This window comes from Hyperolius riggenbachi, chromosome 2 (genome assembly GCF_040937935.1).
Source record: "Hyperolius riggenbachi isolate aHypRig1 chromosome 2, aHypRig1.pri, whole genome shotgun sequence".
Lineage (NCBI taxonomy): Eukaryota > Metazoa > Chordata > Amphibia > Anura > Hyperoliidae > Hyperolius > Hyperolius riggenbachi.
Window position 1 is genome coordinate 534,027,027 of NC_090647.1, and position 24,862 is coordinate 534,051,888.

The 24,862-nt window shown below is 44.7% G+C and overlaps 1 protein-coding gene across 1 annotated transcript in view; it reads right to left on the reverse strand.

The window, feature by feature from the left end:
- LOC137547270 (cingulin-like) overlaps positions 1-24,862 on the reverse strand; it is a 42,881-nt gene that overhangs the window by 10,353 nt on the left and 7,666 nt on the right. Inside the window, exons 3-7 of the mRNA XM_068270684.1 lie at positions 19,745-20,323; positions 10,978-11,056; positions 2,299-2,417; positions 619-720; positions 284-516 (exon numbers count right to left, since the gene is read on the reverse strand). Coding sequence (XP_068126785.1) covers positions 284-516; positions 619-720; positions 2,299-2,417; positions 10,978-11,056; positions 19,745-20,323 — 1,112 coding nt within the window. The remainder of the gene's footprint in view (positions 1-283; positions 517-618; positions 721-2,298; positions 2,418-10,977; positions 11,057-19,744; positions 20,324-24,862) is intronic.

Consider the following 24,862-nt stretch of genomic DNA (forward strand, 5'->3'; position numbering starts at 1 on the left):
CACTCTGGGGCATATTTAACTTTAGGTACAATTTAATGAAAGTGGACTCTTCTGTTGAATTAGTAGACCTACAGCTACCAGACTCCTTATACTGCCCCCTACACCCTATGGACTATATAGCCCAGCCCCCTATACTGTCCCTTATAGCCTCCACACCCTTCCCCTATTTCCACAACCACCCCCTCCCATGCAAGTGTTTTGCTTTGGCAATACTAAATGTATTTATTCCTGACAATAAAGCTTTTTTGTTTTGAATTTGGAGTAGCTCCCACCCCCACTGTACCTCTGTGTGTCCTCTAGGTATCTGGCTTTGCTGGATGCTTCCTGTTGTCTCCTGATGACTTCCCTCTCAGCAGCCACGAGCCGCGCCCTCTCCTGCTGAAGGACACTCTGGATGCTCGGAAGGTTTAGCTTCTCCAGAAGATCCTCGTGTGTCAAATCCTGGACATGGGTGGCATCCTGTGTCCTGCTCAGGAAGGCTCTTCCCAGCTGCACCGTCCTCTCATATGCACATTTCTATAATACCACAATGACAAAGGCATGTAGCAGTAAATCAAATCACGTCACCCTGTCTTTACTACTAAGCTCTCGCGCCCAGGAGAAGCTACAGGGTATTACCATTTTCTGAATGTCATTGTCGATCTTCTCCTTTTTGGCAATCAACAGCTCTTTATTCTGCTTTGCTGCTACAAGATTCTTCCTCAGAAGCTGTAATTCTGCCTGCAAAATAAGCCAAACTCATTTGAAATATAGGTCAACTCAGGACATTTTAGGAGTGATGCACCAAGTCATGAAATGTAATTGTAACATTTTACACACACCATACATTATAATTAAAAATGAATAAAATGTATCCCTTTTACTTCCATTACCCCCCCCCCCCCCCCCAAAAAAAAAGATAAATAGTTGCCTTAGGGGCTCAGCTTTTTTTAATATGTATTTTATGAGGGTAAATTACTGTTATCTTACTACATAGGGGCTATAATTATGGACTGGACACAAACCCCCCCCAGAAAAATTACATTTATATTTCCAAATATTATATTGTCTCCATACATTGTGATAGGGACATATTTTAAACTGTGTAATAACCGGGACGTGGGTTTTAATTATGGTAGCACGTTTTATTTTGAAACTATAATGGCTCAAAATTTTTTTTCCTATAATTCCCGTTAAAATGCATTTAGAATGTACTACCTAAAGAAAGCCTAATTGGTGGCAAAAAAAACAAAGCAAAAACAACAAAAAAAACAAAAACAAGGTATAGATCATTTTGTTGTGATAAATAGTAATAAAGTTATTATACAATAAAAGGGAGGAGCGCCAACAGGTGAAAATTGCTCTGGTTCGTAGGGGTAAAAACCCCTTGGGAGGGGGGTGAAGTGATTAATATTATGCTAGACTATGGAACATCCTTAATATCTGAACATTTAGGCCAATTTCACATATGGTACAGTGCGCTTGTCCATCCACTTTGTCCCCCCAGCATCTCAGGGTGCGCCAACAAGGTAATATGCATCTGGACCACTTCCACTGCATCACATTGCAAGTAGTGTGGCCAGTCTCAGAGACCAATGGCCACTGCGACGTGGGAGCAGCAACAGAGCGGCGACGGAAATTCAGTGTGAAAGGGTCCTAGGCCCACCAGGAGTTCTCATAAACCTTAAAAAAAAATACACGCATCCAGAGCCAGTTACAGCTTCCATATCAGAATATTAGTTGTTGCCCAGTTCAGGGCCTGTTTCCACTACACAAGGATTCTGGATGCAGAAAAACTGACTATAATGAATGCCTAAGGGCCTGTGTCCACCAAATGCAATTTTTCTGATGCAGATTTCCCATAGGCATTCATTGGAGTCAGTTTTCTGCATCCAGAATCCACGTGTAGTGGAAACAGGCCCTTAGCCATTTACAGCAGCTGTCTGGGGTTGGGGACAAAGACCACCTGATGCTGCTATCTGTTATACTGGGGTGGCCATGTTAACCTTCTCCGAGGGGCAAGGAAATTTCAGAAAAATGAGAGTCTCTGCAACGAACCCCAGTGCGGAGCATACTGGACTCCTCTAACAGACATCTCTCCTAAATTATAAACAATCCAAACGGTCTGCACACTCCAATATCAACAGTTCCTTTTCTTTCTTTTTTTTGCAGTAATCGTGACAATGATGGTTATGTGAATGGATCATTGTCACAATAGCATGTTTATATTGGAGCGTGTGGAGCCTTGGATTGTTCGTTTTGCTCATCTGGTCCTGCGACTCCTCATATATTATAAGTCTATAGCAGCATCCCGGATACCTTCAGAGCTTTAGCCTTCTCTTGGTTTTCCATGAGCTTCAGGAACTCCAGGTCTGCAGTGCGGCGCTCATAGCCGGGCAACTTGCTCAATATTCCTGAAACACGAATCTGATTCAAGCCTGTATACAGGAAATAAAAAGTGCCTTAAATAAAAATCAGACATAAACTGTGTGGTCCTGGGGGCGTGGCCGGAGGCTCATGGGGTGAGGACGTGCTAGAGATCAGCTCCCGCTCCTACATCCGCACTATTCTATCCTGCCGCAGTAATCCGTGAGAATTAACAACCGGACCGGTTCGCCTCAGCTCCGTGAACCCTTGGGATCAGTTCAGATCCATTCACCATGACCAGAAGGGGCTCGGAAGCGGCGGCTAAGCTCCGCAAGTTTCGCCACGAGGAAGAACAAGATGGCGACGACCCCTCAGAAGATGAGACAGCACCTCCTACGCTCAAGCAGATTATGCAAGGGATATCTGCCTGTCAGCAAAGCCTTACCAGCATTACGACCAAACTTGAGGAGGTGAGATCGGATGTCTCCCTCCTCCGGGCAGACATGCAGTCTCTCCGGGGCAGAGTCACAGAAACAGAGGGCCGTATAAGCCGGTTGGAGGATCAGATGGGGCCTTTGAAAAAAGATACTGTGCAGACCCAGCATGAGGTAAGATCACTTAAAGAGCGGCACGAAGACTTGGAAAATCGTAACCGCCGGTCAAATATCCGTATAGTGGGCTTGCCAGAGAAAGCGGAGGGTTCTTCACCCGAGAACTTTGCGGAGAAACTATTAATACAGTTATTTGACAGAGCCACGTTCTCCACAGCCTTCATTGTAGAAAGGGCGCACAGGGTCTCTCCCAAAATCCCAATCCCTGGAGCTGCTCCGCGTACATTTATACTAAAGCTTCTGAACTACAGGGACAGAGACGCGGTATTGAGGGCTGCTAGAGCAATGGGAGATGTAAAATATGAAAATGCCAGATTGTCATTTTATCCGGATTTTTCCATAGATCTGCAGAAACAGCGTGCAACCTTCTTCAATGCTAAAAAGAAACTTAAAGATGCTGGTTTTACATATGCTATGCTCTACCCCTCTAAACTCCGGGTAATTGCAGATGACCAAACACATTTTTTCACTAAACCCGAAGCTGTGATGAGCTGGCTGGAAGCGCGCTCAAAAGTTCGTAAATCTCCACCTCGGCAAGAGGGTGACAAGGATGAGTGAGCACTGGGCGTTTATTGCTGCTTAGAACTGGACATTATCCATGCAAACGCAACCACCGGAGCCTCCAGCGTTATTGGATTTCTGAGGACAGCAGGAATGCAGCAGGCAAGGAATTAGCTTCGATTTACCCTCTCTTCCCTAGCACATGCCAAACAATATACCTTGCAATCCACTTTAATTGTGCCTGTTGTGCCTGACTGATACTAACCAAGCGAATTATAAACTGCACCACTGGCTGCAGAACGCTATGTTTGCAGAGATTCAGTGGCGCTATAAGTGAGGACTCTGGCGCATAAAGACTATGGGTTAGATTTCAGGATCTACACACCTTTTATACTTACACTTTTGTCCTTTGCCCCCCTCTTTTCCTCCTCCATCCCTCTCACTCTGCCTTCTTATCCGCTCATTACTGTTATATACCTGTCTCACATACAACTTTATAAAGTAAAGTAAGAAATGTTCTCTGATTTTACTAAAATATAACGGAACTGGGATGCAATATAAAACTGTGTATACGTAACTCTCGTTAGGAGCGGGATGGCACGGAGTTCGGAGCTGGCTGGAGGTTTTGCTATCTCCCTTCTCCCTGCCGTCTCAAAGCCAAAGCGTATAGATTGATCTAGGCTGCTCGCCGGTTGAGCGATCGGCCAGATCGTAACTACTTGTTTTCGCCCCACTAAGGGCTTTTCTGGGTTACCCTCAGCAGATAGCGGCAGTTTGTTGTCCTGCTGTGTATGAGTGTTCGTTGTTCGGGTACAAGGACTTGCCGAGTTAAATGGTAAGTCAGGGTGGGTCTCGGGTTCTTGGGGTATGTTACTTTTTACTGTTACACGTACATACTCATAGGTTATTTATGATAACTCTCACCGTTCAAAACCGAGGTTTACAGTCAATAAACTTACATAGACAAGGGGATTTCAATGCAGACGTACAGGCACATAGTGAGTTCAGTCTAGATGTCACGTAGCACAACACAGGTACAATCGCTTAGGTTTATGAGCTGGAATGTTAGAGGCTTGAATGATTCCAGGAAGCGCCACATAGTTCTTAACTACATAGCCAGGCACAAACCAGATGTGATAGCATTGCAGGAGACTCATCTTTCAGGAGATAAAGTGATGGCTCTGCGCAGAGGCTGGATTGGATGGTCATATCATTCAACATACTGTCAGTACTCCAGAGGGGTGTCTCTTTTGTTTAAAAAGTCCTTACAAACAACGAGACGGACTGACCCTTGGGGGGGGGGGGGGAGTGAATGGAGGCTTGAATGGTGGGAACTGGCACTTGCGTGTGGGGGGTATAGGAACTTAAGATACGAGAAAGGTCACATAAAAGACACAGTGCTATAAATTAATATCCATGGTGGAAGGTATGACATTAGAGTGTGAAACAGATCTATAGGGAAGGGGAAGGACACCTGTTGTGCTGGGGGCACGCCGCTCAGTTTTCTGTTGGATTCTCCTGGTGGATTTGCCTGCGGCATGGAGAGGGGCTATTTGGCGGGTGGGTCTGGGAGGGAGTCTGGCGGAGAGTTGTGTGGTGTGTACTTGGCATTATATTGTAAGCAAGTGATAGATCACTGTGTATAGGAAAAATATGGAGACTATTTTCTTAGATTTTTTTTTTTTTACTGTACTTGTATGCTATTTATATTTGGAAAAATTTGAAATAAAGATATTTAAAAAAAAAAAAAAAAAGTCCTTACAATTTCAACTCCTTAATGCTAAAACAGACCATTATGGCAGGTATGTATTTATTTGCTGCAGGATAAATGGTGAGCCTCTGTTAATAATGAATATTTATATTCCCCCACCCTACAGTGCTGTTGTAATTAAGGAGGGGTTGCAGTATGCAGCTAAATTTTTCTGTAAATATACAGTATGGATGGGCGACTTCAACGCTGTATGTAACCCCTCACTAGATAAACACCCCTCCAAGTCAGGAAACACTACCTCTTTTGCAAACCTTATGGCTGAAGTCCACCTAACAGACGTTTGGCGCCATTTTAATCCCTCGCAGCAACTATTTACATGCTACTCTGCCTCTTTTAAAGCAGCCTCTCGCATAGACCTTTTTTTACGTCGCCTGATCTCCTTAAATATGTCTCTGATATTGGGGCCCTGCCGCGCCTAGTGTCGGACCATTCCCCCATTACTATGGTGATTGCGTGGGGTAATAAACCACCATTTCAGTTCTGGAAACTTAATGCTTTTTGGCTAGATCTGGTCACTGACCAAGACCACATCGCTAATCATATTGAAAACTTTAAATTTGACCACAGGGATGAAGACAATCAACTTCTAAAATGGGAAGCCTTCAAGGCTTTCCTCAGAGGGGAACTTATTAGTGCAATCTCCAACTGTAAATCAGACTCTAAACACAAAGAAAGAGAGCTTATAACATTGGCTGAAACAGCTAGAAAGCACTATATCGCCAACCCCTCGACTGAATTGCTGGATGAATGGCGAGTAGCTGAGAGAAAACATAAACAGTTAATAGAGGAAATCACTCAAAGCAAATTGTTTTTTAACAAGCAAAACTTTTACGAACAGGGGGAGAAGGCGGGCACGCTCCTTGCCAAAATAAGCAAAGCATACACCTCCCCACCTGTTATTACTCACATAAAAGACCTGAACGGTACTCAAGTAACAGGTTGTGAAGATATAAACAAAACCTTTTATGAATACTATTCAGCCCTGTATGCCAGCCATACCACTACAAACCAGACAGACTCGGAGATCTTTCTATCGGAAATTACATTACCTAGGCTTACTCCTGACCAAGCTAATGGCCTAGACGCCCCAATTTCACTAGATGAGATCTGTATGGCCATTGCTGGTTTCCCATCTAAAAAAGCATCTGGTCTGGATGGTCTCCCCATTGAAGTCTACAAAAAATATATGGATAACATTACACCCCTCCTTTTAGAAATGTACAACTCCGCATTTGAAACGGGCGAACTACCACCATCACTGATGGAGGCGTTAATTATTATACTCCCTAAATCTGGCAAGGACCCGCTGCTATGCGACTCGTACCGTCCGATCTCTCTTTTGACTGCGGATATTAAAATATTAGCAAAAATACTCGCCAACAGACTCAACACAGTTATTCTTTCACTGATACACCCCGATCAAACGGGCTTCATGCCTGGGAAAAATACTGCTATGAATATTCGCCGCTTATTGATAAACATCCAAGCTAGACACATCAATATGGGGAAAAGAGTGGTAGCTTCACTCGATATGGCAAAAGCCTTCGACACTGTCGAGTGGCCATATCTCAATGCGGTCCTTGCCAGGTTTGGCTTTGGAGACACTTTTTGCAAGTGGGTTCAAATTCTCTACCATCACCCCAAGGCAAGGGTATGTACGAATGGATGGATCTCCGAGTCTTTTTCTCTGGGCAGGGGTACTAGACAGGGCTGCCCGCTCTCCCCCTTACTATATGCTTTAGCAGTGGAACCCCTCGCCTGCCGCATAAGAGCACACCCTTCAATACATGGCTTCTGTACACCGCACACAGAAGAGAAAAATTAGCCTCTATGCGGATGATACCATTCTTTATTTAGCAGACTCTGCTGAATCGTTGCACAACGCTCTAGACACCATTACAGAATCAGGGCATTATTCAGGTCTTCTACTGAATAAGGCCAAGTCAGTACTCCTATACTTAGATTCCCCTCCAGCTACGTCCCAGTTGTCGGACCTCCCGCTGCTCGCCGTTCAGTCCTTCAAATACCTTGGTGTTCAGATCCATTCAGACCCTAGGTTATATCTACAAGCTGAGGTCTATCCACTTCTATCCTTTGTACAGGCAAAGCGCAGGGCCTGGTCCAAATTATACTTAACGGTCGTCGGCCGCGTTAACTTGGTCAAAATGATACTTTTACCTAAGATGTTATATGTTCTACATCATTCGCCGGTATACATTCCCATGTCCTTTTTTAAACGGCTTAGAACTATATTAATTTCTTTTATTTGGAATTACAAACGGGCCAAAATTAAATACACTATACTTATAAACCCAAATGGTCAGGGAGGTCTGGCGCTGCCCTCTTTGCAGCATTATTACTTAGCATCCCAAATGCAACACATCTCATCCTGGTTCTTTACGGGGAACCTATATAACCCTGAAGCACTGGGATATAGCTCTGATCTGTTTAAAGATTGTGTTGCCCACGATCTCCTCAGAGAGGAGATACCTGCTAGTAAGATGCCTAATGCAATTCTTACGCAGGCACTAATGATTTGGCGCCGTGCCGGAGGCCTATATAAATCCTTTAGCTTTGATGCTCACACGCCCCTTTGGCATAACCAACACCTGAAGGAATTTACCTCTGTACCGGACCCTCACCTATGGGCTAAAATGGGTATAATCTACTTAGGCCAAATAGTAGAACACGGGAAACTTATCCCCTTCGCTAAACTGGTGGACCAATGCCCTGCACTTTCACCTTACTATTTCCGTTTTCTGCAATTGAAGCACGCATTTTACAGTCAGTTTAAGAAGGACCCCGTACATATTGAGCCAGACTCAGTACTTAACACAATAGCAGATGGGCCTAAAAAACACTTAATAGGAACTCTATATAAAGAAATGATAGAGCGCTCTGCCTACGACAGAACCTTAGGCTCTAAAGAAAAATGGGAGGCCACAGGTATGACTCTAGATACGGAGGACTGGGTAGACGCTCTGGAAGCAGTTAAGAGAGTATCTCTCAATGTTAAAGACCGGGCCACTCAACTCTATATACTCCATCAGGCCTACTTGACCCCTAGTAGAATGATAAAATACAACCCCTTAGCAACAAACGTCTGCCCAAAGTGCGGATATAGTGCTCCTACATTTTACCACCTTATTTGGGAATGCGCCCCGGTGGCAGATTTTTGGACCCAAACTGTAAATTTCCTACATGACCGTATTTGCTGCCCAACTACCCTCAACCCCCTTTTATGCATCTTGGGTATAATCGATGAGGAAGAAATAAGAGCATGTACCAAAATGTTAATGAGAGAGACGCTATTTGCCGCTCGGCAAGAAATTGCTTTGCACTGGCTGTCACCTAACCCCCCCCCCCCTGCTCTCTTGCTGGATTCAACGTCTAGATAAAGGCCTTCCCTTCAAAAAAATTGGTTTATACACACAGAAACAGAATAAAGCAATTCCACCTAATCTGGGATGTCTGGAAAGATAGAAAATGAGCTCCAAATATGAAACCTTTATACAAGCCTAAAATTACACTATATAAGCTCGTATGTACCCTCTCTTTTTATTCTTAATTGTTGGTTTATACACGCACCTAGACAGTGGCGATGTGGTACAATATGAGCAATGGTTTGTTCCCCTTTGAATGTTCCATCTCTTATATTATTTAACCTATGTGATTATTCTTTAAATAAGTGCTCCTCTGGAGCAATGTGTGCCTCCCTTTATAACACAATCTGTTATGCATGTAACTGCACAGACCCAACTTTACCACATTTGTACCCCCATACGAAGACTGCTTCTCAAATGTAACCTCTGGTTTCACTGTACGATATGTGTCCTTTTTGTTTTGTTTGAATAAACTTTTCTGGTTAAAAAAAAAAAAAACTGTGTGGTCCTAAAGTGAACACCTTCAGGCCTTGCAGGTCAGGTAAATAATAGCTAAGCAATTAATTGTTTAGTGTACAGTCCAGCACAATGCGATCCAGTCCTGCAGGTCACTGCACTCCGCTGACATGTCTCTAGGTCACTGCACTCCGCTGAATAAACTTGTCACACCATTATATATTGTATTTATAAAGCGCCAATATAACGCAGCACTGGACATTAGTTAAGCTTACAGACAATATTTAGAGTACAAAGTAATACTTAGTCAGTCACTGGATGGAGCATGGAGATTAGGCAAGTGGAGTTCATTCAGATCCATAGGATGGGTGTATGGTAATGGAGGTACATGATCAGGTAGGAGACACAAGGAGGAGGACCCTGCCTTACAATCTAGAGGGAGAGGTAGGGAAAGGAAAGGTAGGGGACCTGAGTTCAGCTGCCGGTTCAGAGCTCCAGTGAGGGAGGGGGGGGGGGGGGGGGAGGGGGGTAGGCCAGAGTGTAAAGGTGAAGATGCTGAAGGAGGGGGAAACCCTAATGGAGGGAGGTGTTGGAGCATAGTGTTGGAGCAGCTCTTGAGAAGTCCTGGAGGCCTGCATGGGACTGGGTGCTGCGGGGGCGGTCAGGCGAAGTTCATTGGAGGAGTGGAGTGAGCAGCTAGGGTGTACCTCTGGGTAAGATTGGAAATGTAGGTTGGGCGGGTTTTGTGGACAGATTTGTAGGCCAGACAGTATCTTGAATCAGATTCTGGACTGGATAGGAAGCCAGTGAAGGGATTCATAAAGGGGAGAAAAGTGGTGGAGCGATGGGAGGAGTGGATAATTCTGGATGCAGCATTCATGATGGACTGCAGAGGGGAAATTTGGGTCCTAGGGATACCAGACAAAAGGCGTTGCAGTAGTCAAGGCGGGAAATTATGAGGGCATAGATGAGGAGCTTTGTGGTGACATAGGTCAGGAAAGGGCGGACCTTGCAGATGTTATGGAAGTGGAAGTTGCAGGGCTTTGTGAGGTTTTGGATGTGAGGAGTGAAGGAGAGTGTGGAGTCCAGGGTGACACCCAGACAGCGGGCTTGAGAGGTAGGGTGAATGGTAATGTGGTTAACAGTGACATTCACAACTGGGAGGGTCAGGGATGGCCGGGTGGGAAGATCATAAATTCTGTTTTGTCCAGGTTTAGTTTCAGGAACCTAGCGGACACCCAGGAGGAAATGGCAGATAGGCAGGAGGAAACCTTGTCCATGGTAGTGATGGATAGGTCAGGGGTGTGGAGGTAGATCTGGATGTCATCTGCATACAGATGATAATTAAAACTCATGGAGGAGATAACCTTTCTAACGGAGGATGTGTATAGGGTGAACAGTAGGGGGCCAAGGACCGAGCCTTGAGGGACTCATACGGAGAGGTGGCTGGGGGGTGGATGAGGACTCATTGAAGGAGGTCGTGAAGGTGCGGTTGGAGAGGTAGGATGAGAGCCAAACCATCATTAAAGGAATACAGAGATTCATGACAAAGCTAAAACGATCCTACATGCATATATTGTCAAGGTCAGATAGTAAAGTCTCCCTGCATGGTCAAAAGTATTACATTTTTATTTTATTACAACCTCGACAGTACATGCACATAAGATTGTTTTAGCACTGTTGATTTATCTCAGTATTCCATTTAAGAGATTCCATTTCAAAGCAAAATGATTGGAAATAAAAAGAGAAGCTGGTGCAGATGTCAATGCTATGTAAACACGCAAACACTACCCCCCCCCCCCCCCCTTAATTCTCAATCGTGCCCCTTTAACAGACTAACGTGTGTGGGAACGCCACGAGGATAGGAACTGCACAGTAACCTTATGAAGAGCAGGTTATCAATACTTGCCTTTCACAGGCAATTCACTTATTCTCCTGACAATACGAGTCTCAGGGCTGCAAGAGTTCATCTCTTCAGTATGTGTTTCCTGAAATTATAAGTAAAGGTTACTTACATGAGGTACATTATAATTTAATGCAAAGAAAGCAATGCATTCTGTGGTCAAACACCAACCAGGACAAGCAAAACACCTACACTACAAGCAGCACTGCCTAGTCTTACATTAAAGCAGATATGCAGCCTAAAAAGTCAATGTCAGGGGTCCTCCTTTAAGCACTTAATGACAATGTATATATATGTCCAGTGTAGTTGGACAGAGCACCACCAGTTTGTTACTAAATCAGGCACATGTGGTATCATTTTAACCATGATGAGTTGTAGAATACATTTTGGTGCGTCTTAAAAGGAAACCAGAGCTGGTATACATAAAACGTTTTATACATGCCTAGGGCTTCCTGCACCCCCATACGCATGGATTGATCCCACGCCGCCATCCTCAGTCTTCTGCAGCTCCGATACCAGGTTTCCTGCACTTCCGTCAGTCAGGCCAGTCTACGCAGGAGAAATGCGCCCTCTACTTATCTCTCCATACGCAAACAGCGCACTTCACTTACGTCAAACTACCGGAAGTGTGGGACCTGGTATCAGAACTGCGGGCAGCCGAGGACGGCGGTGTGGGAGCGATACGTCGTATGGGGCTGGAGGAAGCCCCAAGTATGTATAAAACGTTTTATGTATACCAGCTCTGATACACTTTAAAGCTTGGACCCACGTCACATAAAAAAATTAGGTACGGACAAACTCAATCCGAACTTGGGAAAATTTTAGCAAAACTACAAGAAACATATGTGGTAGTGTGGTAAGTAAAAAAAGGGTTGAGAGAGTTTTAGGGTTGAGTCCCATGTCTTGTGTATTCTTTTTAGTCAAACATTTTCGCATATTCTGTACCAAAATAAAAATGCTAGTAAAATGAAAAGTGGCAGAATATAAAAAAGATATAAAATAAAAAAACACCTACATTGTTACCTTCGGAACCTGGCATTTTAAATATGTATGCCATGAGAGTATATTACTTTTATTTTTGCAAATAAGGTCTAGTAATCAATGGCGTACAATGAGAAAGCAAAAAAACAAAAAAAACAAAAAAAACAAAAAAAAAAGTTTTTTTCCCAAATATAATATTGTCACTACACTGAACTAAGAACATACCGTATATACTCGCATATAAGCCGACCCCCCAACTTTTCCCTGAAAAACAGGGAAAAATGATTGACCCCCATATAAGCCGGGGGTAGGAAATGCCGGATTGGTGCAGCCCCCCAGTGTGTCCCAGTATAGCTAGTATAGTGCCCAGTATAGGTAGGTAGTGTCCAGTATAGCTAGTATAGTGTCCAGTATAGCTAGTATAGTGCCCAGTATAGCTAGTAAAGTGCCCAGTATAGCCAGTATAGTGCCCAGTATAGCCAGTATAGTGCCCAGTATGGGTAGGTAGTGCCTCAGTTTAGCTAGTATAGTGCCCCAGTATGGCTAGTAAAGTGCCCAGTTTAGCCAGTATAGTGCCCAGTTTAGTTAGTATAGTGCCCAGTTTAGCCAGTATAGTGCCCAGTTTAGCTAGTATAGTGCCCAGTTTAGCCAGTATAGTGCCCCAGTATGGCTAGTAAAGTGCCCAGTATAGTGCCCAGTTTAGCCAGTATAGTGCCCAGTTTAGCCAGTATAGTGCCCAGTTTAGCCAGTATAGTGCCCAGTTTAGCCAGTATAGCCCAGTTTAGCCAGTATAGTATATGCCCCAGTTTAGCCAGTATAGCGCCCAGTTTAGCCAGTATAGTGCCCCAGTATGGCTAGTAAAGTGCCCAGTTTAGCCAGTATAGTGCCCAGTGTGCCCAGTTTAGCCAGTATAGTGGCCAGTTTAGCCAGTATAGTGGCCAGTTTAGCCAGTATAGTGCCCAGTTTAGCAAGTATAATGCCCAGTTTAGCCAGTATAGTGCCCAGCATAGGTAGGTAGTGCTCCCCCCCAGCTCCCCGCTCCCCCCGCGGCCGCTATTACCTGCTTAGGCAGCGGCCGCTTCCTAATCCGCGTTCCCCTTCTGAAACTTTCTCAGTGTATCACAGCAGCGCGCCCGGCGCTGCTGCTGTGACGATGCAGGGGGCAGGAAAGAGCGCGGCTCCTTATAGCGGCAATCTGTATCGCCGTTACCAAGGGAACCGCTCTTTCCTGCTCCCTGCATCGTCACAGCAGCAGCGCCAGGCGCGCTGCTGTGATACACTCTGAGGAAGTTTCAGAAGGGGCACGCGGATTAGGAAGCAGCCGCTGCCTAAGCAGGTAATAGCAGCGGCGGCCGCGGGGGGAGCGGGGAGCGGACCACCCACCACCCACCACTAGACCACCAGGGAAGACTCGCATACAAGCCGACCCCCCAACTTTTGACCCCCTTTTTGGGGGTCAAAAATTCGGCTTGTATGCGAGTATATACGGTAATCTAAATGTTGTAATAACCAGGATGGATGAGCAAATAAAATTTGTGGGTTTAACTTATCTTATAGTTAGCAATGTTTATTGTAAAGCTATAATGGATGGAAATGGAGAAGGAGTGTATTTTCTATTTTTTCCCTTAATTTCTCTTTAAAATGCATAGAAAAAGAAGATGAATACTAAACAAAATTATCACACGCTAAAAGCCTAATTAGTCATGAAAAAAATAAAAAAAATAGATCATTTAGGTGTGATAAGTAGTAATAAAGTTATTGGCGAATGAATGGGAGCAGAGCTGATATGTGAAAATTGCTCTTGTCCTGAAGTGGTTAAAGCAAACCTGAAGTGAAAATAAATGTATGAGGAAAATGAATTGTATGTGTAGTACAGCTTATATATAGAACATAAGTAGCAAAGGAGGAAGAAGAAGAAGAAAAAAAAAAAGTGTAATTGTTTTCCAGTACAGGAATAGTTAAACTTCAGTTATCTACACAAAAGAGCTTCTCGGGGCTCTTCAAGCAACTTGGGTCAAAGACAGTCCTGTTTTCTGAAGCACTTAAAGGAGCCATCAGCCAAATTAGGCAAAATGAGCTTTACTCACCTAGGGCTCTCTCCAGCCCCTTGCAGCCGACTGTCCCACGCCGACCGCTCTGCTCCCCACCGATGTCCCGGTCTCCGTTCTCGTTCTTCAGACCGACCGCGGGGTCGGCCTTATTGCGGCTGCGCGAAGAGCCGCTGTCAGTCATGGCCATGTGGGCCGCAGCAAACTGCGCAGGTGCAGAACTACTGCACCTATTACTGGCTATACCTATCCCTGGCTACCTATACTGCGGCCACCTGTTACTGGCTAAACCTATCCCTGGCTACCTATGCTGCAGGCCACCTATTATTGGCTACACCTATCACTGGCTACTTATGCTGCAGCCCTGTTACTGGCTACACCTATCCCTGGCTACCTGTGCTGCGGCCACCTATTACTGGCTACACCTATCCCTGGCTACCTATGCTGTGGTCACCTATTACTGGCTACACCTATCCCTGGCTACCTGTGCTGCGGCCACCTATTACTGGCTACACCTATCCCTGGCTACCTGTGCTGCGGCCACCGATTACTGGCTACACCTATCCCTGGCTACCTGTGCTGCGGCACCTATTACTGGCTACACCTATCCCTGGCTACCTATGCTGTGGTCACCTATTACTGGCTACACCTATCCCTGGCTACCTATGCTGTGGCCACCTATTACTGGCTACACCTATCCCTGGCTAACTATGCTGCGGCCACCTGTTACTGGCTACACCTATCCCTGGCTACCTATGCGGCAGCCACCTATAACTGGCTACACCTATCCCTGGCTACCTATGCTGCAGCCATTTGTTGCTGGGTTACACCTATGCCTGGCTACCTATGCTGCGGCCACCCATTATTGGCTACACCTATCCCTGGCTACCTATGCTGCAGCCATTTGTTGCTGGGTTACACCTATGCCTGGCTACCTATGCTGCGGCCACCCATTATTGGCTACACCTACCCGTGGCTACCTATGCTGTGGCCATTTGTTACTGGGTTACACCTATCCCTGGCTACCTATGCTGCGGCCACCCATTATTGGCTACACCTACCCGTGGCTACCTATGCTGTAGCCCCGTTACTGGCTACACCTATCCCTAGCTACCTCTGCTGCGTCACCTATTACTGGCTACACCTATCCCTGGCTACCTATGCTGCGGCCACCCATTACTGGCTACACCTATCCCTGGCTACTTAGAATGGGGGCACCTATACCCAACTAGCTAGTTATACTGGAGGCACCTATACCTGGCTACCATACAGAGGGGTGTGGGCGTGAAGTTCTGTAAAAACAAAGCCAGAGATTTGGGCGCAGCCAGTGCCGCCTTAGGCTGCAATAGGAATTACGGCTATAGCGACGCTCAGTGAGTAATTTGGGCGTCGTCAAAAGAGAGCACAAATGACTATAAAAGCACTGTAATTCGGCTGCCAGCAATAGCTGGAAGCCGAATTTAAACTTCACCACTATCCATGGTAACCTATACACAATCGCTTAAGCGCACATCCTATTCAATATAAAAGTCCACAAAACACTATTCAGGAGTTTCTCAAAGCTGTTCTCATATGCAGTTTCTCGGTCTCTTCTACCACCATCACCGTGGACACCCAACAGTAAACAGACTCACCAGATGTATTGGCCACTGCTAGACTGGCCAACCATGCACAAATCCAGGAGCCTCAGTACTTCAGGATCCTGGTACTGCTGTGATGCTGTCCGTTTAGACCACCATCATCCTCCCCATAATCCATGCATTGTACCTCAAAGAAACAGCCTCCATAGCGTAACTCCGTAAAAAACTTAAAACTTTAATATTAAAATTGCACTCACATGCTCCAGATTGTATTGCACATTTAGAGTTCACGGGCTCTCCCCCGTTGCCTGGCAAGGCACAGCTTGTGTTGGGTCCTCCTGTTCCCCCTCCACTCAGCTTGCAGACACCACCGCCTCCACCGGCTGTTCGCTTCCTGGTATGTCCAACCTCCCGCCCGATCGATTTCGTCACTCCCTCGTGGCTCATCAGGGAGACGGGAGTTGGACTCATTACCAGGGTTTTTATATCCTTTAGTTGGAGGCTAATTGCCTTTTCCTCCTCTTCCGTCCGCGTCATACGCGTCATGACGTACGCTTGATCACGTCTTTCAGTTTTCCACTTCCGCCCTTACTGCATGCGTCATTACGTCCGCGTTCGGGCACCGTTTGTCCGCGTCGCATACATCAATACGTACGCATTATACTTGTTGCTCTAATTGGCTGCCTGTTTCCGCGTCACATGCGTCCTGACGTACGCGTTAGTTTTAACTGGTTTGCAAGCTGATTGGTGTTCCCCTTTCCCACTTCCTATTTGAGTTCTTGATACCCACAGCGCCAAGAATACCAATTATATATCAGGTACCAAAGATTCATAAGAGCACCAGTGCCCCCCCTAGCCGCCCCATAATAAGTGGGATTGGGTCCATAACCCACAGGTTGGGACAATACATAGATTTTTATCTACAGGCACTGGTAAAGAAGCTACCATATGTAATTAAGGATACGAAACACATGTTGCAAATACTGGAAGACAATCAGGTTCATGATGATAGCATTATGGTGACGGCAGACGTAGCGAGTCTGTATACCAACATACCACATGAAGCAGCCTTGGCAGCAGTAAAACATTTTTTTTTAGGGAAGATGGAACATTGGAGAAAGAACAGGTGGAATTCATACTTGAGTTGTTGACCTATGCACTTGGTAGGAACTATTTTTGGTATCGGGGACAATTTTATATACAGATCAGGGGATGTGCAATGGGGGCGGGGTTTGCACCTTCACTTGCAAATTTGTTTATGGGGAGATGGGAATCACTGGTATTGGAAAATTCACAACAGGAGGGGAAGATATTAATGTGGAAAAGATTCATTGATGATTTGTTCATTGTATGGGGGGGGGAAATAGGGAGGAGTTGGAAAAGTTCATGGAGTTTTTGAACCATAATGATTTGAATATAAGACTTGAAATGGAGTGTGACACTAAGAATATACACTTTCTGGACATAGAAATAGAGAAAAAAGATGGGCACTTTATTACACGCACGTATTTCAAAAGCACGGATAGGAATGGATATTTATCCACAAAAAGCTGTCACCACTCACAGTGGTTGAAGGCTGTCCCAAGGGGACAATTCACACGTATTCGCAGGAATTGCAGTAGGGTGGAAGATTACATGGAACAATCAAACACATTGGTGGAAAGGTTTAAAGAAAAAGGGTACAGGGAGGAAGAGTTATATAAAGAGGTCATCGAAATAGGGAAGAAAGACAGGGATAGATTGATTAGAAGGGGAAGAACACAAGAGGGTACAAAGTATGTCGTTCCATTTGTCACAGAATTCTCCAGTCAGTATAGAGAGATGGAGGGTGCAGTTAGGAGACACTGGCACATACTGAAGGAGGACAGAACACTTCAGAGGATCCTGCCAGAGAGGCCCCAGTTCATATATAGAAGGGCCCCGAATTTAAAACAGATATTGGCACCCAGCCTGGTGGAGGGACCCAAGAATAAAAAGGCAGCCTTCTGGCAGCAGAAAGGTTTCTTTCCGAGCAGGGGGTGTAAGGCATGCGAAGAGGCCAAGGGTAGCAAGATAAGTGAGGTCATATCCTATGCAAATGGAGCCAAGTTCAAGATATATTACAGAACATCACATGTAACACAGTGGGGGTGGTATACTTGTTATGGTGTGGGTGTGGGAAACAATATGTGGGTAGGACCACCAGGGCATTGAAATCTAGGGTGATGGAGCACATCAGGAACATCAAGAAAGGGTTTGGAGGACATAGTGTATCAGAACACTTTAGAACCCACCACCAATGCAATCCGGGGGGACTACATTTCTCCGGCCTTGAAAAGATGGAATATGGGTGGAGGGGTTGTCACAAGGTCCGACACATATCTAGGAAAGAGACAAGATGGATATATGGGCTGGGGAGTCTGCAGCCAGGGGGGTTAAATATTGACCTGGACCTAAATTGTTTTATAGCTGATAACTGACCAAGAATAACAGGTAGTTATAGAGGTTAATATGATTTTAAGAATATGTAACGTGGTGTGGTTGATGTGGGGGGAGGGTTTTTTTGGGGGAGGGGGGTATAATTCATGTGCAAATAATGTGAATGTAGAGGATTGTGATGTAAACGGGCCTTCTCCCTTGCAGGGTGGGCTGCAGGGAAACAGTATAGGAAGGGGTGGCCCGGTAAAAACATAAGTACCCACACTCCTTGGAGAGGACACTACAAGCTTGATATACAGTTGCCCTAAGTGTGGAATGCACCTACATGAAGGGTTAACTGGGATAGGATGGGGAGGTCCCGGAGATAGGAAGTGGGAAAGGGGAACACCAATCAGCTTGCAAACCAGTTAAAACTAACGCGTACGTCAGGACGCATGTGACGCGGAAACAGGCAGCCAATTAGAGCAACAAGTATAATGCGTACGTATTGATGTATGCGACGCGGACAAACGGTGCACGAACGCGGACGTAATGACGCATGCAGTAAGGGCGGAAGTGGAAAACTGAAAGACGTGATCAAGCGTACGTCATGACGCGTATGACGCGGACGGAAGAGGAGGAAAAGGCAATTAGCCTCCAACTAAAGGATATAAAAACCCTGGTAATGAGTCCAACTCCCGTGCCCCTGATGAGTCACGAGGGAGTGACGAAATCGATCGGGCGGGAGGTTGGACATACCAGGAAGCGAACAGCCGGTGGAGGCGGTGGTGTCTGCAAGCTGAGTGGAGGGGGAACAGGAGGACCCAACACAAGCTGTGCCTTGCCAGGCAACGGGGGAGAGCCCGTGAAACTCTAAATGTGCAATACAATCTGGAGCATGTGAGTGCAATTTTAATATTAAAGTTTTAAGTTTTTTACGGAGTTACGCTATGGAGGCTGTTTCTTTGAGGTACAATGCATGGATTATGGGGAGGATGATGGTGGTCTAAACGGACAGCATCACAGCGGTACCAGGATCCTGAAGTACTGAGGCTCCTGGATTTGTGCATGGTTGGCCAGTCTAGCAGTGGCCAATACATCTGGTGAGTCTGTTTACTGTTGGGTGTCCATGGTGATGGTGGTAGAAGAGACCGAGAAACTGCATATGAGAACAGCTTTGAGAAACTCCTGAATAGTGTTTTGTGGACTTTTATATTGAATAGGATGTGCGCTTAAGCGATTGTGTATAAGTATTTAGGTCTTGCCGGACCTTGTGGTAGCGCACTCCGCTGGGACATTTTAATCAGTTTTAAATTGTACAAGCTATAGCGCTTTGATAACACGGTACATATCCATGGTAACCTGGAGGAAGAATAGTGTTTAACGCCACTAGGACTTGTGTAGGAGCAGGGTGAACAGCTTTACCCTTCTCTCAAATCCCCCGGCAGCTTGAGCATATGTATGCCGAGGGAGTGGGGCACATCTGGCTACCAAACCGGGGTGGGGGCAGGTCCAAATAGTTGTATAATACCGCGGAATTTCATACCGTTGCAACCCTAGAAGACACCACAGGTGATTATAACTTTTCCTTACAGGAGGTCCACCGAAATGTACTTTTTAGGCCAGATACACATTTTAAAGCACAACTCTAAGTATAGATCCCCAAATGAATCTACATGTAAAAAAAAAAAAGTTTCCCATCTGTGCTATATTTTTATGATCAAGAGCGAAAAATTCCATGTATAACACTCTCATGAAAGGACTTACTTTGTGTGCAGAGAGGTCAGCAGTGGGATTTTCGTTCTCGGAATCCGGCACCATGCAACACTCAGTCACAACCCGAATACTGTTATTAGGCACTTCTGAGGTGCGGACAGTCCGGCTCGGTGTGCTGTGGACAGGTGGACATTCCTGGGCGGTGGGCTGAACCCCTCTCAGCACACGACTCTGCTCAGGTTCAGCGGCTGTGGGGGTTCGGCGCAGTTGCCTGCCACAGGGAACCCTGTTGTCCACTTCTTTAGCAAGCAAACACCTCTGCTCCTCAGATAAGTCCTCATCAGGCACCTGCGGATCAAATTTCTGTGAGGGCAGCAGCGGGAGGACTCCGGGGCCTGGAGTGCGTGGAAGCTGCCGTCCAGTGTGAAGAATATTCCCAGGAGATGGGTAAGCAGGAACCTTCAAATTAGGTTTGCGCTCAACGCATTTTCCTTCAGCGTCATCAGGTCTCTCTTTCCACTTCTGCTCCGCCAATTCCTTCAGAAGTTTTACCGCTTCCTCCACCCCAAGAGCAGTCTTAGAGCATGTCCAGCCAGATTGCCTCCTCTCCGTGTCCTCAGAAGTCATCCCCTACAAGCAAGTACAAAGAGATCCCCATCAACAGCAAGTTACACATGTTCAACAAAAGGCTGGTGGTTCAGGCGGGCTTACAGCAAAGCCCTATGTGGTATGCGCCTCGTGACAAGCAGAACTTTTGGCCAGTAAATATGTATCACAGCTACCTCACAGCTCACGCTAGGAGCCGCCAGTACTTTAAAGAGAACCTGAACTGAAAATAAAGCCAAAATAACCATACACAGATCATACTTACCTCCTATGTAGTCTACGCAATCTCTTTCTCCTCTGCTGCATCCTATTTGTCCACTGTGATCAATGGATTTTTCCGCCATTATCCCATAACAGCTTCCTGGTCAGCACACTGTTAAACTGTAACATTGCCTGCTTGAGCCATAGGGAAACATGGACATTACCTTGCACATTCAGTTGTAACTGACAGCTGCTGATCTATAACTGACAGCAACTGGTATTTTTCAGTTCTGACAAAATATTGTCAGAACTGGAAAGGATCACTGTAAGAAGAAAATAGTGAGCTTCTGAGAGGAACTGACAGTGACGTTAGTATGTAATATTAATTTGCAGCTACATCATGTGTTTATTTTAAATAATTTTCCGCTTCAGGTTCCCTTTAAGGGTAGGTGCACACATAAGATAACATGAAAGGCTGCGTTTTAGGACATGTGCATATTTTTTTGTGTGCGTTTGTTAGCTTTTTTTTTTTATACCGCAGATGCATTTTTCAAGCGTGTGTTTTAATGCATTTGTTGTTCGCATATACAAAACGCATATGTGTTTTACGTAAATTAATCGGAAAACAGGAAATACATCACAAAACTATTTATAAAAATGCATGAAAAATGCATATCATTGCGTTTCCATTGACTTTCATTATGTGCATTTTTTATGTGTTTTTGCATATTATGCAACAAAACCAGCATTTTTGAAAATGCACGTATATAAAACGCATGTATTTTTTTAAAAAAAAAATTTATATGCATTTTTCCCTGTGGCCCAGTGTTCCATTAGCGTCAAAAACGCAGCTTTTTCTGCAACTCTAGCGTTTCTGCTAAGTTTGCACCTAGCCTAAAGGGAGCGCACAGAACTTAGGAGCACACACTACATAGCGCTATAGCCCGAAGCATATGTTGGGGATTTTTAACTCATGCTGCTCAATCCAAGTTGCACTGCTTTTGCAGCACAGCTTAACCACTTGAGGACCTAGGGCTTTCTACCCCTTAAGGACCGGCCACTTTTTTTCCATTCAGACCACTGCAGCTTTCACGGTTTATTGCTCGCTCATACAACCTACCACCTAAATGAATTTTGGCTCCTTTTCTTGTCACTAATAAAGCTTTCTTTTGATGCTATTTGATTGCTCCTGCGATTTTTACTTTTTATTATATTCATCAAAAAAGACATGAATTTTGGCAAAAAAATGATTTTTTTAACTTTCTGTGCTGACATTTTTCAAATAAAGTAAAATTTCTGTATACATGCAGCGCGAAAAATGTGGACAAACATGTTTTTGATAAAAAAAAACCCATTCAGTGTATATTTATTGGTTTGGGTAAAAGTTATAGCGTTTACAAACTATGGTGCCAAAAGTGAATTTTCCCATTTTCAAGCATCTCTGACTTTTCTGACCCCCTGTCATGTTTCATGAGGGGCTAGAATTCCAGGATAGTATAAATACCCCCCAAATGACCCCATTTTGGAAAGAAGACATCCCAAAGTATTCACTGAGAGGCATAGTGAGTTCATAGAAGATATTATTTTTTGTCACAAGTAAGCGGAAAATGACACTTTGTGAGGAAAAAAAAAAAAAAAAAAAAAGTTTCCATTTCTTCTAACTTGCGACAAAAAAAAAATGAAATCTGCCACGAACTCACCATGCCCCTCTCTGAATACCTTGAAGGGTCTACTTTCCAAAATGGGATCATTTGTGGGGTGTGTTTACTGTCCTGACATTTTGGGGGGTGCTAAATTGTAAGCACCCCTGTAAAGCCTAAAGGTGCTCATTGGACTTTGGACCCCTTAGCGCAGTTAGGCTGCAAAAAAGTGCCACACATGTGGTATCGCCGTACTCAGGAGAAGTAGTATAATGTGTTTTGGGGTGTATTTTTACACATACCCATGCTGGGTGGGAGAAATATCTCTGTAAATGACAATTTGTTAATTTTTTTTACACACAATTGTCCATTTACAGAGATATTTCTCCCACTCAGCATGGGTATGTGTAAAAATACACCACAAAACACATTATACTACTTCTCCTGAGTACGGCGATACCACATGTGTGGCACTTTTTTGCACCCTAACTGCGCTAAAGGGCCCAAAGTCCAATGAGTACCTTTAGGATTTCACAGGTCATTTTGAGAAATTTCGTTTCAAGACTACTCCTCACGGTTTAGGGCCCTTAAAATGCCAGGGCAGTATAGGAACCCCACAAATGACCCCATTTTAGAAAGAAGACACCCCAAGGTATTCCGTTAGTAGTATGGCGAGTTCATAGAAGATTTTATTTTTTGTCACAAGTTAGCGGAAAATGACACTTTGTGAAAAAACACAATTAAAATCAATTTCCGCTAACTTTTGACAAAAAATAAAATCTTCTATGAACTCACCATACTCCTAACGGAATACCTTGGGGTGTCTTCTTTCTAAAATGGGGTCATTTGTGGGGTTCCTATACTGCCCTGGCATTTTAGGGGCCCTAAACCGTGAGGAGTAGTCTTGAAACGAAATTTCTCAAAATGACCTGTGAAATCCTAAAGGTACTCATTGGACTTTGGGCCCTTTAGCGCAGTTAGGGTGCAAAAAAGTGCCACACATGTGGTATCGCCATACTCGGGAGAAGTAGTACAATGTGTTTTGGGGTGTATTTTTACACATACCCATGCTGGGTGGGAGAAATACCTCTGTAAATGGACAATTGTGTGTAAAAAAATCAAAAGATTGTCATTTACAGAGGTATTTCTCCCACCCAGCATGGGTATGTGTAAAAATACACCCCAAAACACATTGTACTACTTCTCCCGAGTACGGCGATACCACATGTGTGGCACTTTTTTGCACCCTAACTGCACTAAGGGGCCCAAAGTCCAATGAGTACCTTTAGGATTTCACAGGTCATTTTTGTTTCAAGACTACTCCTCACGGTTTAGGGCCCCTAAAATGCCAGGGCAGTATAGGAACCCCACTAATGACCCCATTTTAGAAAGAAGACACCCCAAGGTATTCCGTTAGGAGTATGGTGAGTTCATAGAAGTTTTTATTTTTTTGTCACAAGTTAGCGGAAATTGATTTTAATATTTTTTTTTCACAAAGTGTCATTTTCCGCTAACTTGTGACAAAAAATAAAATCTTCTATGAACTCACCATACTCCGTACGGAATACCTTTGGGTGTCTTCTTTCTAGAATGGGGTCATTTGTGGGGTTCCTATACTGCCCTGGCATTTTAGGGGCCCTAAACCGTGAGGAGTAGTCTTGAAACCAAATGTCGCAAAATGACCTGTGAAATCCTAAAGGTACTCATTGGACTTTGGGCCCCTTAGCGTACTTAGGGTGTAAAAAAGTGCCACACATGTGGTACCGCTGTACTCAGGAGAAGTAGTATAATGCGTTTTGGGGTGTATTTTTACACATACCCATGCTAAGTGGGAGAAATATCTCTGTAAATGACAATTGTTTGATTTTTTTACACACAATTGTCCATTTACATAGAAATTTCTCCCACCCAGCATGGGTATGTGTAAAAATACACCCCAAAACACATTATACTACTTTTCCTGAGTACGGCGGTACCACATGTGTGACACTTTTTTGCAGCCTAGGTGCGCTAAGGGGCCCAACGTCCTATTCACAGGTCATTTTGAAGCATTTGTTTTCTAGACTACTCCTCGCGGTTTAGGGCCCCTAAAATGCCAGGGCAGTATAGGAACCCCACAAGTGACCCCATTTTAGAAAGAAGACACCCCAAGGTATTCCGTTAGGTGTATGGCGAGTTCATAGAAGATTTTATTTTTTGTCACAAGTTAGTGAAAAATGACACTTTGTGAAAAAAAACCAATAAAAATTAATTTCCGCTAACTTTTGACAAAAAATTAAATCTTCTATGAACTCGTCATACACCTAACATAATACCTTGGGGTGTCTTTTTTTTCTAAAATGGGGTCACTTGTGGGGTTCCTATACCGCCCTGGCATTTTACAGGCCCAAAACCGTGAGTAGTCTGGAAACCAAATGTCTCAAAATGACTGTTCAGGGGTATAAGCATCTGCAAATTTTGATGACAGGTGGTCTATGAGGGGGCGAATTTTGTGGAACCGGTCATAAGCAGGGTGGCCTTTTAGATGACAGGTTGTATTGGGCCTGATCTGATGGATAGGAGTGCTAGGGGGGTGACAGGAGGTGATTGATGGGTGTCTCAGGGGGTGGTTAGAGGGGAAAATAGATGCAATCCATGCACTGGGGAGGTGATCGGAAGGGGGTCTGAGGGTTTGGCCGAGTGATCAGGAGCCCACACGGGGCAAATTGGGGCCTGATCTGAT